The sequence below is a fragment of the Balaenoptera borealis genome, assembly GCF_965194805.1.
Source record: "Balaenoptera borealis genome assembly, chromosome: 3".
NCBI lineage: Eukaryota > Metazoa > Chordata > Mammalia > Artiodactyla > Balaenopteridae > Balaenoptera > Balaenoptera borealis.
Genome location: NC_138866.1, coordinates 166,510,234 through 166,525,560, shown reverse-complemented (window position 1 = coordinate 166,525,560; position 15,327 = coordinate 166,510,234). Strand labels below are relative to the sequence as shown.

At 37.2% G+C, this 15,327-nt stretch overlaps 1 protein-coding gene across 28 annotated transcripts in view; it reads left to right on the top strand.

Moving 5' to 3' along the window:
- CREM (cAMP responsive element modulator) overlaps window positions 1-15,327 on the top strand; it is a 66,798-nt gene that overhangs the window by 36,814 nt on the left and 14,657 nt on the right. For 16 of the 28 annotated variants that reach the window (XR_014242630.1, XM_082385639.1, XM_082385632.1 and 13 more), the window contains 3 exons: window positions 958-1,055; window positions 1,195-1,337; window positions 9,777-9,965. Coding sequence is in view for 26 of the 28 variants with exons in the window: in XM_082385639.1 (XP_082241765.1) it covers window positions 958-1,055; window positions 1,195-1,337; window positions 9,777-9,965 (430 nt within the window). In the remaining 2 variants the exon portion in view is untranslated. The remainder of the gene's footprint in view (window positions 1-957; window positions 1,056-1,194; window positions 1,338-9,776; window positions 9,966-15,327) is intronic. The other 12 variants (XR_014242631.1, XM_082385619.1, XM_082385622.1 and 9 more) reach the window with 1 other exon arrangement.

Below are 15,327 nucleotides of genomic sequence, written 5' to 3'. Positions count from 1 at the left end.
ATATATGGTTGTCTGATTTGCAGCGACAGTTTCTCTAATAAGTTCTCCTCATGGATGAGTGTGCTTATGTGTAGGGTGTTCATGACCAGAGATGCATGGTCATACGTGTAGGTGAACATATATGTACATCCGTGTGCCTTGGGAAGTATATATTCCTGCCTGCATTGTTGGTATTTTAATAAGCTTGTTTGATTGTGCCCAAATCAAATTCCCATGTAATTGTAATATTAAGTAAAGTGAGTTTTGCAAACTCAGAACTATCCTAGCCCCTATGATAGATGGCTAAATATATTGAGAGCAGTCATGTTGTAGAGAGATTCATTATTTTAGTTTCCTGACTTTCTTTACTATTTGTTATTATACTATTACTTGAAAAAATGAAACTGTATTTAAAACTCTGATCTTTCTTTTAAGGAGAAATTCCTTATTTTGACCTTCAAGACCTACTGCCATCAAGCCCACCCAACCTACTTCTTGTAACTTTAACCAGGCTTGTTACCCACGTGTTTACCTGCTTAAATATTCTTTCTTCTTTAGACCTATCTAATGTCTAATTTGAAGACCCAGCGTTAAGTCAGCAGTGGTATTGTTTTCTGCCTCTGTCACTCGCTGGCTCACCCCCTGCTGGATTTATGTGATATTTTCAGGGTTGGATCTTAGGTCTTGTGTATCTTACACTGAGTGCTTTCCTGAAGGCTGCCTGACACTCATTTGCATTTCTGCAGTATTTGTTATCTGTGCCATCCTTTGCACACAGGCTGGTTCTACAGCTAGGTGTTGTTGTCTGCGCTTCCTCTTCCTCTGCGCCAGGTTGTGAGCGTGGTTAGTGCGTCTCAGTGTGTTCTGTCCCCAGCGCCCGGCTTGGTGCTGCACACAGAGAGACCCTTAAGCACCGTGCTGTGAATGAAGGAGATACCATGGATTTTATGATGCATTTCAGGAACTCTTGTGTTATAGGTAGCAACAATTGCAGAGACAGATGAGTCTGCAGAATCAGAAAGAGTAATTGATTTTCATAAACGCAGAGAAATCCTTTCACGAAGACCCTCTTACCGGTAAGTTAAGTTTCCTACTGTAATGATACTTTTTCCAAAAAAAGAGAATAATTATACATCAGATTCTCTCAGTATAGCTGTTCTGTTTTAAATCTCATTCATGTATCTTACTTATTTATATTGTTAAATTATATTTTAGAAAAATACTGAATGAACTTTCCTCTGATGTGCCTGGTGTTCCCAAGATTGAAGAAGAAAAATCCGAGGAAGAAGGAACGTCACCGAATATCGCTGCCATGGCATTGCCGACTAGCATATATCAGACTAGCACGGGGCAATACAGTATGTATGCTGCAATTCCATATGACGTACTGCTAACTTTAAGTCTCTCTAGTTTCGTTGAAGCAGCTCGGGTTTTGACACTAAACTGACCCATTTTAAAACGCATCATGATACCTAAACTGTGTATCATAGTGTGAAAAGTACATGTTAAAGAAGTGAGAGATTTGTACTGACAGTTGTCATATACTTTTGAAAAGTAAAAAAATTTTTTACTGAAAATAGAAGAAAACTTTGGGGTAAAAATAAAGGGAGGGTTTTTCTTATTTATATGTGTATATTCATATCTAGTAAAAGTTTAAAACTTACTGTTTTTGTCTCTATGATGCATGTGAACATAATAAGATATAAATGTCTGTATTTCATTCTTGTTGGCATTTGTTACCAACAATTACATTTTATACTTACTAATCTAAAAGAGGTGCATATGTTTTCTAAACTATGTTTTAAATGTAATTCTGTTTTCACTACTCTCTACTGTGTTAATTTGTGCTGCAGCTTTTTCTAGAAGAGAATGGAAAAATGATTTATTTTTTTAAACTAAAGCAATTGGACAGATCATTTTATTTGAAATTTTAAGTACTGAAAGCTGTAAATAAACAGATACATTCACATTTAGTCTTGTGCATTTTAATGGGCTGTTAATTCTGTGCTTTTTGCTTCAGTTAAAGCACTAGTCTTTTCCCAAATCAAGAATGTTTTATTTATAAAAATAGTTTAAAATGAGAGCTAGAAAGAAAAGTGGGGAGGAGAAGAGAGAAAAAGGACAGAAACAAGGTTGTTGTTTTTTTTTAAAAAGCTAGTTAGGTACAGGAATATGTGTGACGTTAATTACTGTGTTGATCCAAGTACAGTGTTAAGATTTTAGGTGTATTTTCTGTTTTCCCTTTAAAAAGTAACAATACCTACAAAAGATCTCAAGTCTTAACTTACAACCTGGATGCTAAAGCAAGCTATAATCTATGGGGAAGCCTTAGTCATTAGTTTTTTAGAGTTTTTATTTTAATGGTGGTAGATTTGCAGTATTAAACGAATTCTGCTCTGGTGATTCCTGTTCTTTGGGTAGCTCCTACGCTGATACCTGACAGAACTGGCATATAATTTGTCCACACCCTGTACAGGGCGCTGAATGAATATGTCCAAAGTTGACATTAGGAGAAGAAAATTCCCCATGGTCTGTCAAAGTTAGACCTTGAGGTTTTCACCTTCATTTCTCTTTTATTACTTCGCTGACTTCTGTGCCTTTTTTGTCTGGCCCACTGGGAGTAGATGGTGGGAGTTTTAGAACTGGTGTGGCTGGGCAGGGCTTGGAGCTGCTAGAACCTCCTGGCTGGTCAGCTCTGGCCTTGAGCAGTGCGCTGTACACCTATTATCATTTTCCGTTTTGTGTCATGAAAAGGTTGGAAATTACTGCTGAAATAATGCTAAGACATCTTAAAGTTCGGAGGGTGACCTAAGATGCTGTCTGTCGTCTGAAACATTTCTCTGGCATATCCTGATGCTGCTTAGGAATTGATCTCTTTATAAGTGACATGGGTGAGGATGCTGTGGGTGAATTTGCCTAGATTATTAGCTGAGAATTTGGAGAGGATGTTGAAGCTGGAGATGACGTGGGGAAGGTGGCACCTGGTCCTGCAGGTTACTACGTGGATCAGAGTGAGATAGTTTCGAATCTCAGGTTTTTAGTCTTTGAAGTGTGAATAATACTAGATTGCCAAACTCGGAGGTTAATGTGAGGACAAAAGAAGATAACAGATTTTACCTGTTGGGGAAGAGAGACTGCTACTTTTGACATGAAACAGAGAAATGTAAGGCAGCTGTGGCAGTGTCTCACTCCCAGTCATTAAACTGTTCCCCCCAGCCAGCATCAAAGCCTTTATTTCTTGTGCTCTTAGCACGTGCTTGCAGCTGGGAGCTCGACGTAAGCGTCACTACCTTGGGTGTGGGGTATGTGGGTGTGCGGGAGTGGAGTCAGGAGTTCTGGTTGAGAACTAGAAAATCGAATGTTTAGAAGTTAGACATTCCTCTATTTGCCACATCAGAAGTCATGGACAATTTCTTACTTAGCTTTCTTAATTTGGACCCATACAGTATGATCCTGGCAGTTATTTTAATAAAAAGTTGTGGTTGTCCTACATGTGCTGTCCACAGGTTAAAAATTGCCATTTTATTGGTTCAGTAGAAGGGATATTGCCTATGTTAAAAATGATAATTAGTGACACTTGTTTATGTTGATAATTCTTTCATTTGAAAAGTGCATACTAACATTTAAACTTTTCTTTAGAAGGCATTTGCTTTAAATGTATATTTATACATACAAGATCCATTTTCATCAACCATTTCTTACTAGCAATAACTTAACAGAAATTAATGATTAAATGTTCTTAAATATCTAGAAATAGAAACAATTACTGGTGTCCTTTGGTTTTTAGAATAGAGTTTATTTTACTAGAATTTCTGGAGATTTTTCTGTGTATTTGCATGTAACTATTTTTGAGACCCTTTTATAGCCTTTTATTTTAAATCTTTCTTCAACTTTTATCCATGGATGACTTTCTCCCAAACTTCACTTTGTTTCTTTTTTTCAAAAATTATTGTTTTAGATCTTTTATTTTTAATTTGCTATAGTGAGTTAGTTGGAGTTAAAAACAAAAGAACTGTAAAAGGAGTGTTCAACTTTGTGAGTCAAAGTTGAAGTAAAATAAAAATTCAGGTTTTCTCATATACAGGTAGTCACATTTTTAGTAGTTGAAAGTGAGATATTTGATGGAAGTTGACCTTATTATTTCAACTTATTTTTTTTTTCAACTTATTTTTTTTAATCACGAAGATAAGAAGTGAAATTTAGAACAGGCTATTTCCCGGAGTAGGGAAAATAACTTAAAATAGGCAGGGATTCATTATTGCAACACCAAGAAAGTGACCTCCGCTTGTGAAACTTTGCTGGAAGTACAGATCTTAGTGATAGGTTTGCTGTATGCCAATTAAGTCATTCTGGTCAAAGAAAACCTGTTTTGTCTCAAGAGAATATTTCTGAACGATAGTGGTTCAGATAGTCTTAGAATTAGCAAAGAATGTTACTTGCTACATGACATTCAAGTCATGCATTAAATGGGAGTGAATTCACAAACAGTAGAAGTTGTGGTTCTTCTATATGTGCTGTTGCAGGTAAAGAAATTTAAATGTTTGAAGTTTCTTAATTCATTAAATTTTCTCTAAAGATGGTTTTTTGGGGTTTTTTAAAATCCCCCGTCTACTTTACCCTACTTCTTCCCTTACCAATTAAGGACCGTCACCCAAGACTTCAAATTATTTTTTCCTAAATATCCCTGTCTCTTTGCTTGCTCCTACTTTATTTTACTAAGAATCTTGGTAGAGTGAATCTCTATTAACTCATCTTTACTGGCATCTTATACACTATAGGTAAGTGGGTCACTCCTAAATCCACCATATGAAGAAAGGTATCTGTGAACTTTGTGGACTGCTCGAAGAATTCAGAATTCTCAGGAGACTCAAATGAATAAACACTGATTCCATTTCTTTGTAAGAGGAATTTGCGCGATAGGCTTGCACATTCTAAAGTAAATGCAGTTGCATTTACTGCTCTTAGGAGTGACTTTTCTTACATGCTCCCAAGGTACCTTTCAAAGCAAACTTAGGACAGTATCTACTTGATGTAAATCTGGCTCTTTAACCTTGGTGTCGCTGTTCTTGTTATTGCAGGAGGCTGTTTTAGTCTTTATTCTTCTTTAGTATTTATTCTTTAGTCTTTATTCAAGAGGTAGGCACTTCTTGGCTTTAAGGCACAGGTACTCACAGCTTCTGTTTTGTGCTCACTTTTTGAATTTCAATCTAAGAATTCACTGGAATAAGGTCTGCTGTTCCTTTTTAAAGTTCATCCGATAAAGTTTTATTTATGAATCCTTTTATTGCAATTTGGAATAAAGATGGTTTTAAATCATAAGTAATTAAACATTTGCATGTCTATGTGTTTGAATTAGCTCATATATACAGGTTTAGGGTTAAAAAGATGTTAGCATCACATGAAAAGAGGTCAGATAAAATCTTAATTTAAATAAATTCTGCTTCCTCATTTGGTCATGAACTCTTTTTTTTTTTTTTTCAGTTTTCCACCCTTATTTTTCTCTTCTTCCTTCTTTATTGATTATACAAGACTTTAAAATATTATTTTTTAATTAAAAAAATTTTTTTATCAAAACTCTTGAATTTTCATCCTATAAGTAGTATTTTCCTTGCTTCAGTGATATTAATCGCTCTAGGAGAGAAGTGCTCAATGGCAATGAGTAGTAGAAGTAGCAGATTTTTTTAAACAAAATTTTTTATACCAGGAATTTTTAAAGAATTTATTGCCTAGACTAGTTGATATGATAGCATCCTGGTTACCATTGTCTGTGGTAAGTTGGGGATGGGGAGACCATACTTGGGTTAATTCTGATTTGAAGCTAAATATCATAACTATATAAGAATGTATATGAAGACATTTGTGTAACCGCTAAAACTAACTTAGTAGAAAAATACTTAGTTCATTAACGAATTACATTCTCTCTAGAGAAACTTTTTTAACATAAGGTCAGTGTGTTCAACATTCAGTTTGTGCGTATAGAGCGACCTACTTAATTATGGAATATAGCTCACCTGAGACATTACGGGACAAAAAGTTAGGTACGTCCCAGAGCAACTAGGACAACAGAGCTCAACCTCTACCCATCCCTACTATGAGCAGATAACATACTATCAGGATTGAATCAGTTAATAATGGAAATTGAAGTAGAATTTAATTGACTATATAATCTAATTGTTCAGTTGTAATTCAATTTAGATTATTTCATCAAACTGCAGTGTTATTAGGATTATTTAAAAGAGGAAAATAAGTGTGCATATACTCTAAAATAATAAACCACTTTTACTTCTGCTTGAATCCTAATCAGTATTCATAGACTTGTGTGGACTCTTCATTACAAACAACAAAGTGGCCGTACGTGTAAGCTTGTATGCCTCAGTTGCATGCATCAGTCCAAGAAAGCATTAATAAAACCTAGGTCCCCGAGGTAAAATTAGTAGGAAATACAAAGTTGTTTTATTTTCAGTGGTTGCTAATGGCCTTGATATGGGCCAGTGATTTTATTTTAAAATGATTTGCCAGATATGATGTCTGAGATTTGTTTTAAAATACTCCAGACACAGAAAAAGGTTTGGAATGAGTGGGTAGGGAAAATAAATGACACAAAATTCTTTCACCTTTTATGTTTGCTAGAAAAGTTCCATAAGTTAAAAAATAATAATAATTAGCTAAAACAAGACATGACTAAACTCATTCAGTTAATTTCATTTTAGTTTTTCCTGCTATTTAATTTATATTGATGTGTATTTATTAAGAAAATTATGCTATCCTTGAATATTTTGTAACCTAAAAAGTTTCGTCCTCAAATCTTTTGTATACACACACACACACCCACAGAGCCTATTTCTCGTATCCTGAAGCAGTGGGAAATCTTCACACATTGGGAATATTGTCAATTGAGAGGCTACATTTTTACATGGGAGGGTCTACTGTCATTTGATAGTGCCAAAATCAAGAGTGCCTTTGGTATAAAAAAAGTTAGGCTAAAAGACAAGACTCATCAGTAGAAACATTTTCCCCCTAGAGCCAACTTCTGTGTGCGTGTGTTTGTCTTTTATTTTCCACATCTAATTATATGATGACCAGAAAATAAAATGATAAGAGGAACAGATTCTTGATATATCAGCTTTGCACGGTATGAGAGCAAAGAAGTTTGGTTGGAACTATGGGGAAACAATGAAAAAAAAAAGTGAAAAAAATGAAGTATGAAAAGAAGAAAGTAAGGATTTTTTTATTTTTTATTTTTTTTTTATTTTTGGCTGTGTTGGGTCTTCGTTTCTGTACGAGGGCTTTCTCTAGTTGCAGCAAGCAGGGGCCACTCTTCATCGCAGTGCGCGGGCCTCTCACTATCGCGGCCTCTCTTGTTGTGGAGCACAGGCTCCAGACGCGCAGGCTCAGTAGTTGTGGCTCACGGGCCCAGTTGCTCCGCGGCATGTGGGATCCTCCCAGACCAGGGCTCGAACCCATGTCCCCCGCATTGGCAGGCGGATTCTCAACCGCTGCACCACCAGGGAAGCCGGAAAGTAAGGATTTTTATCTACCTATTTCATGGTTCTTATCCTTTGAAGAAACTACTCAGAATTTTTACTAGTTCAAAAACTTGATAATTGTATTGTCAATATGGAAAATTAAGTTCTATAATTATAATTTGAAACCATACTTCATTTAACTCTTTTTTTTTTTTTTTAATTTTTATTCTTGGCTGTGTTGGGTCTTCGTTTCTGTGCAAGGGCCTTCTCCAGTTGCGGCAAGCGGGGGCCACTCTTCATCGCGGTACGCGGGCCTCTTCACTATCGCGGCCTCTCTTGTTGCGGAGCACAGGCTCCAGACGCGCAGGCTCAGTAATTGTGGCTCACGGGCCTAGTTGCGCCGCGGCATGTGGGATCTTCCCAGACCAGGACTCGAACCCGTGTCCCCTGCATTAGCAGGCAGATTCTCAACCACTGTGCCACCAGGGAAGCCCTCATTTAACTCTTATGGATTCACACGTGGCTTAAGTCGTTTTTATGTATTCTGTCTTGAAATGATAGCCATTCATTCATCATATTTATTGAGTGCCTGCTGTATGCTAGGCTTTGTGCTTCTTAACATTGTGGTTACACTGCCTATGTCTGTTCTTTCTAAAGCACTGTTTCTTTGACAACAAACTATCAACTGGAAATATTCATTCAAATATATGATAACATATGAAATTCATTCATGTCCAGCCATGAAGATCCAAGGAAACAATATCTCTTCTTTTTCAGACTTCTTTCAAACCCTTTTATTATTAAGGGGTGAGTCCTGAGACCCTTGAAATCTTTGGAGAGTCATGGTGAAATCTTGTTTTTAAAATGTGTACGGAATATAATGCTCTAGATGAGCCAGACAAATAAAGTGAGGTTGCTTCAGAGTTTCTCAACCACAGCGCTGTTGACATTTTGGTAACTGATTCTTTAGTTTCTGTCAATCGTATAGCAGCCTGCCAACAAACTAAAACCAGACAGCGCCTCTGTGTTGAAATCTTTTTAAAATGTTAACCCATCTTTCTGTGTTGGCCCTAGACCTGCAGATTTGTGGTGGTGGTTGTTAATCTTACCAATAGTTCTGATAGTTTTATTCAATCAGATTGTCACCTTTGCTTAGATGCCGTTACGAATTTAGGGAATGACTCAGAAATATTCAGACTATATTTTAGACACTACTACAGCATTCCTGTAAGGCATTTACATTGAATTATAGGTGTCGCATTATTCTGATTATGTGTCATTTTTATCTTCATTGTAAAGTCTAACTAGCTGGTTTATATGTGATTTTTTTAAAGAATAGCCCTTGTTCCACTTAACCTCTAGTGTTTAAATTAAATCATGGAGTTGTCATCTTTATGTTAAAGTATATAGAACTCTCAGATATTTTAAATAGTACTTATTTGTCCATTAGAGTGAAATTTAAAAACATAACATTTGATCAATTATTCTTTTGAAACTTTCTGTTAATAAGTTAATTTTTAAACATGGCTGGCAAGTCTCAGTATTTAAAGGAAGTCTACCTCATATTTGTTGCCATTAGCTACAGTTCAAGACACTTTGTAGAGGTAAATGTAGCACAAAGTCTTTCAATACAGTTACCTTTTAAGGTTCTTTCCAACTTAACATTTTATATTTCAGGATTCTCCTGACATAGTCAAAATGGCAAAGGTTACAGTTTTGTAGACTTGAGCTTTAAAACCTCAAGTCTAAAAATATACATAGGTTTTAATAAGTATATAAATATATAGAAATGTATATTTTAATAAATATGTTTTAAAGCTATATACTGTATATATATATTTCATTAAAAGCTACTTTCTTTTGATGATAAATTAGACGAGTAGTTACCTGAACAAATTATAAATTCATTGTAATCATAATGCTCAATGGAATTTAACTGACCATTTCTTAAATGTTAGAAGAATGTTGTTTATCTATAACTAAAAATATATGAAAGACTGGAGAAAATCAAAACCTGGACTTTCTCCCTGTCTGATCTCCACTCTTCCTCTTAAATAATTTAGTTGGATGGATGCCAGAGAGGAGGACAACTCCATGAGTTCTGTGTATTTCAAACAGTTCTGAATATAAGATATTTTCAAGTGTTTTGAGCTTTTTCAGAGTGTTGCCCCATGAAGGAGGAGCCCCTTACCAATTCAGCATAGAGAATTAAGGGTAACTTGAGAATGAGACGCTTTGGTAATAAATAGATCCAGAGTATATTCTTCCTATATGGGATTATTAAAAATGAATCTTGAAATTCTCTAATTTTTCTTTTCTTTTTCTGTTAAGTTGCTATAGCCCAAGGTGGAACAATCCAGATTTCTAACCCAGGATCTGATGGTGTTCAGGGACTGCAGGCATTAACAATGACAAATTCAGGAGCTCCTCCGCCAGGTGCTACAATTGTACAGTACGCAGCACAGTCAGCAGATGGCACACAGCAGTTCTTTGTCCCAGGCAGCCAGGTGGTGGTTCAAGGTATATGTCATTCATCTAATACATTTAGAATACCCGTGGGTTACTATAGCACTCCATTTAATGGTGATTTCATAGTTTTCTGAAATATACAGGAGGTAGATTTTCAGGGGAGGGAGGGAGGACTTAAAAAGGCTTGGAGAAGAAATATTTTAGTATATTAAACAATAAGTTAAATAAATTATACAATTTTCAACTTTTAGCAGATTTTATTGGCTCTAAAGAAAAGTTAAATTCAGAGTAGCATAATGGAAAAAAGGAGTTGAAAACATGATTGAAGTTTTTAATTAAGTAAATATTCTTCATTTGGGGGTTAGAAATGTACTGAGTATGTTTTTAGTACCTAGTGTAGGAAGATTTAAGTATCCAGTCCTTGAGGCGCTGAATTTGGGTTTTTCCCCAGTTGTTACACTCAAGTCTGCTTTCTAGACATCTCATTTCAAAACAAATGCTGATTTTGTTCTTTCTTTAGACCATTCTTAGTATATTTGAATTCTGAGGTACCTGTTCTACCTCTTAATGAAAGCTGAGTAGCGAAATAAAGCAGTTGGGATGTAGCTCTAAGTTTTTAGGGTAACCTAAGATTTCAGTTAAAATTGAATTATACATTATTTTAATTTCATTCAGTTGTGCTCAAATAACTATAATGTGTTCAATACAACTTTAAAAATCCTGTGTTTTAGTTTAATTCTATTCCCCTTGGTCTATTTGCACTAATTTCAAAGGAAGTAATATCAGTTCTTTTAGTTTGAAAGTCTTGCAAGTATAGAAAAAAGCAGATTATAATTGATGAATCCCTTGATAATTAGCTTTACTCTTAGGTATTTGGGGAGCTTTACTCTTCGGTGTTATATGGACTATAATAAAAATGTATGAAGAGCTAAAGTGGTGACATTTATGGAGTAAAAAAAAAAAATCCATAGTACTTATCCAGTGCTTTAATGTTTTCTTTTAAATATAAATATAAAGTACCCATTCTTTTTTCCCAGTACTCATGAACGCTATATGTCTAAATGAAAAATCATAAAGAATGCTCATTTCTTCCAATTTTATTTTATTTTTATATGGAAAATCTACTAAAAACTACTGATACTTTAAGAAGGAGAGTTTTTAAAAATGTTTTGTGTTCTGCATCAATAATACATACGTAAGTTTTATACTTTGGGGGTTTTAAGAACTCTTTTTCTTCCATAAGTCACAAAGATATTTTTCTGCATTGATTCTGTTAGCTTTATGGTTTTACCTTTCACATTATGTCCTTAATCTACCTGCGGTCCACCTCTGTGTGTAGTGTTGAGTGGGAACCCATTTTTATTTTTTCTCCGCATGTGGAGCCAGTTTTGCCTGCTAACGGTTTGTCCTTTCCCCATTGATTTATGGGCATTCTTAACTGTGCAGTAAGTAGGCCTCATGCAGCCCCGATCTGTCTCAGCATTCTCTGTTCTGCGTGCCAGCACCACACTAGTTTTGTTGTCACAGGAAAAGTGCCCCTTTTTTGTCTTTTTAACTTTTTTTAGCACCGTTTTGGCTTTTGTGAACTATTGTTCTCTCATATGCATTTGGAATAAGTTTGAGTTCCCAAATAATAATAACGTAATATAATAATAAAACCAATGATGAAATTACATTGAATTTATACATTAATTTAGGGAGAACTGAAGTCTTTTTTTATTGTGGTGTAATTGACACATAACATTTTATTAGTTTCAGATGTACAACATAATGATTTGACATTTGTATAGTCACAATAAGTGATCACCACAATAAGTCTAGTTAACATCCTTAACCATATATAGTTACAAATTTTCTTTCTTATGATGAGGACTTTTAAGATTTACTCTTAGCACCTTTCAAATATGCAACACAGTGTTGTTTACTGTGGTCACCAGGCTATACATTATTACATCCCTGGGCCTTATTTATTTTATATCTGGAAGTTTGTACCCTTTGATACCCCTTTCACCCTTTTTGCTCACCCCCCATTCCCAACCTTTGGCAACCACCAATCTGTTTTCTGTGTCTATGAGTTTGGGATTTTTTGTTTGTTTGTTTGTTTGTTTATATTCCACATATAAGTGATATCATACAGTATTTGTCTTTCTCTGACAGATTTCATTTAACATAATGCTACCTCAGGGTCCATCTATGTTGTCACAAACGGCAGAATTTCCTTCTTTTTTATAGCTGATTTAAATTGCATTGTATAATATATACACCACATCTTTATCCATTCATCTGTCGATAGACACTTAGATTGTTTCCATGCTTTGGCTATTGTAAATATTGCTGCAGTGAATGTGGAGGTGTAGATATCTTTTTGAGTTAGTGTTTTTATTTTCTTCAGATAAATACCCAGAAGTGGGATTGCTGGATCATATGGTAGTTCTATTTTTATTTTTTTGAAGACCCTCCATACTGTTTTCCATAGTGGCTGCACCAATTTACATTCCCACCAACGGAGCACAGAATGTCTTCACTTATCCAGATCTTAACTTCTTTTAACAGTTTAAAATTTTCTCCATGGGGGTCTCTCATACTTTTTGTTCAGTTAGTTCTTAAATGTTTAACCCATTAGGGTTTTGTTTTTTGGGGTGTTTTTTGTTTGTTTGTTTTGCTATTATGAGTGGTAGCTTTCTGTTACATTTTCTGGTTGTTGCTGGTATAGAGAAATATTGATCTTTTTAAGTTTACCTTTTATCTATGAACCTTTCTAAACTCTAATTACTTCTAATAATATGCTGAATCTTGGTGAATCTCCCTGTGATACATGAATGTTTGTATCAAATACAAGTAAGATGTTTGTTTTTTCCTTTCCAATCTTTATTCCTCTTGTTCTTTCTCCTTGCCTTTTCTTTTCCTTTTCTTTTCTCTTCACCTTCTCCATCTTAAAAATAATTGTGGCCAGGGGTTCAAGTTTTTTGTTAAACATAGCGGGGTCCGTGGGTGTTCTTGTCTTACTCTGTCCACCTTCCACCCTGTCATCCCCTTGAAAGGTCACAGAAGTTTCTCTGTGAGTCTCTGCCCTCATCTTGATCGATCCCTCCGCAGCATTTAGCACTACCGACCTCTGCTTCCTTCACTTCCTGGATGCTTGTACCCCCTCTTCCAGTTGCCTCTGCCCAGCTTGTAGGTGCTGGTGGTGGTACTCGGGCTGCATCCCGTGCCCTCTTCCACCTGGCTTGATTGCTCTCCCTGGATGACCTCATCCCTGCCCATGGCACACATCTCCGACGCCTGAAGTCCAAAACCCCACATCCATTTTTCCCACCCCAGTTCTCCTTTTGTTACCCTATTTCAGTAACTCTCCATCCTGTTGCTTCATGCAGAAACCTGGGTGTCACCCATCACTCTCCCACCCCTTCTCCATCCATTCTTCTTCCTGTAGCACACGTCTCTTCAGTCCTCTCCACCCCTACCGTCATAGTCCTCGTTCCGGCTGCCATCCCCTCTGACCTGTGTTACTGTGATCCCTAGTCCCTGCCAGGCGGCTGCCCTGAAGCTGGGAGCTGTGGGACAGCATCCTGATTGTCCTAATCATGCCAGAGATAGCAGCTCCCTTTTTGGCCTGGTTTTTTGGGAGTTGCTCCTGAAAGTTTAGCTAGGCTCCCTTTGTTGATGCCTCCCAATGATTCTGGGAGCTACCAGTATTTCTTAAAAACAAAGTCTCTGCCTCCAGCATTTCCCTTTCCCCATTGTGCGCTCACTTCTACACTTAGGGGTGGGGCTTCTAAAATTCATATGCATGTAATTGCGTCAGCTTCCTGCTCAGAATCCTTCAGTGAATGCCTGTTACTTGTTAGACAAAGTCAGAATCCCTAACAAAGACCATACCTCTGTTTAATCCAGGCTTTACTTCCTTTACTAGGCTTCTCCCTCAACTTCTCCCTCTTTTGTGCAGAATTTCTTTCATTTCCTGTGATATGCCATGGCCCCTCTCCGCTCTAGGGGCCTTATGCAGAGCCATGTGCCCTGAGAGGAACACCTCCACAATCATGTGCATTATCCAGGTTTCATGTGGGACAGTACTTCCTTAGGAAGCCTTCCTCTACCTTCCAAATCTGGCTGGTGTGACCCCTGCACCTTCTTAGGGCATGTATCCCACCATATTGTGACTGTCTGTGTCCTGCCCACATGGTGACTTCTGTTTGGACAGGGATCTTTAGTCCCTAGCACAGTCCCTAACGTATGATAAATGTTCAATAACCATTTAGTGAATGACAGTGAAATACACTCCCTCTGTGAAAATGTTACTATTCCTGTGTGCTGATTAACCGAGTTTATCTGGTCCAGGGGATTTATTAAAACCGTACCAATAGCACTAGTCAGCCAAGCAACCAACCCCCCTTCTTCCTTTCCTTCCTTTACCCTTTTTTACCACTAATAGTTATTGAGCACTTAAGAGCCAATTTAAAGAAATGTGTTTTGTTTGTTTGTTTATTTTATTTATTTGTTTTTGGCTGCATTGGGTCTTCGTTGCTGTGCGCAGGCTTTCTTTAGTTGCGGTGAGCGGGGGCTACCCTTCGTTGCAGTGCGCGGGCTTCTCATTGCGGTGGCTTCTCTTGTTGTGGAGCACAGGCTCTAGGCGCACGAGCTTCAGTAGTTGCAGCACGCGGGCTCAGCAGTTGTGGTATGCAAGCCCTAGAGCGTGCGGGCTTCAGTAGTTGTGGCTCGTGGGCTCTAGAGCGCAGGCTCAGTAGTTGTGGCGCACGGGCTTAGTTGCTCCGCGGCATGTGGGATCTTCCCGGACCAGGGCTTGAACCCGTGTCCCCTGCATTGGCAGGTGGATTCTTAACCACTGTGCCACCAGGGAAGTCCGTAAAGAAATGTTGAGATTAAAATCAATTTGAACTTTCTCAAATTTGAAATAAAGTTGACTAGCAGTCTTGGAACCAAGCCCTTAGGTGTGGCTGGGATGGAAAAGAATCCTTCATGGACTCTCCATTGGTCCCCAGACTTTTTTACTTAGCCAGGATGTCTTCAGTTTATGTGCCCTGGAGAATTATTGGAAACATGGATCCTCCCTCATGTTTCGCCTCCTAAGCGTCTGAATGTGAAATCCCTGCCTTACTAGAGGTACTTCATTGAATAAGGCAAGAATGTGGTGGAATGCCCTTTCACTGACGTAAGAATGGTTTGGATCCTAATCATACAGGGAATGGGCTTTGTAAACCCATTGATCAAGATACAAGATCAGTGACATGTCACTTATTTTTGTGCAGTAGAGATGCAGATCATTTTTTCCCCTGGGCTGTGGTCTGTTTTACTGTTGAACATGTGCCGCTCTTTGGTCTAACTTTGTAATCGTTAAATTTCCAATAGTGATCCAGCTCTTCATGTGCTGAACCTTCATTAAGTGATCCAAATG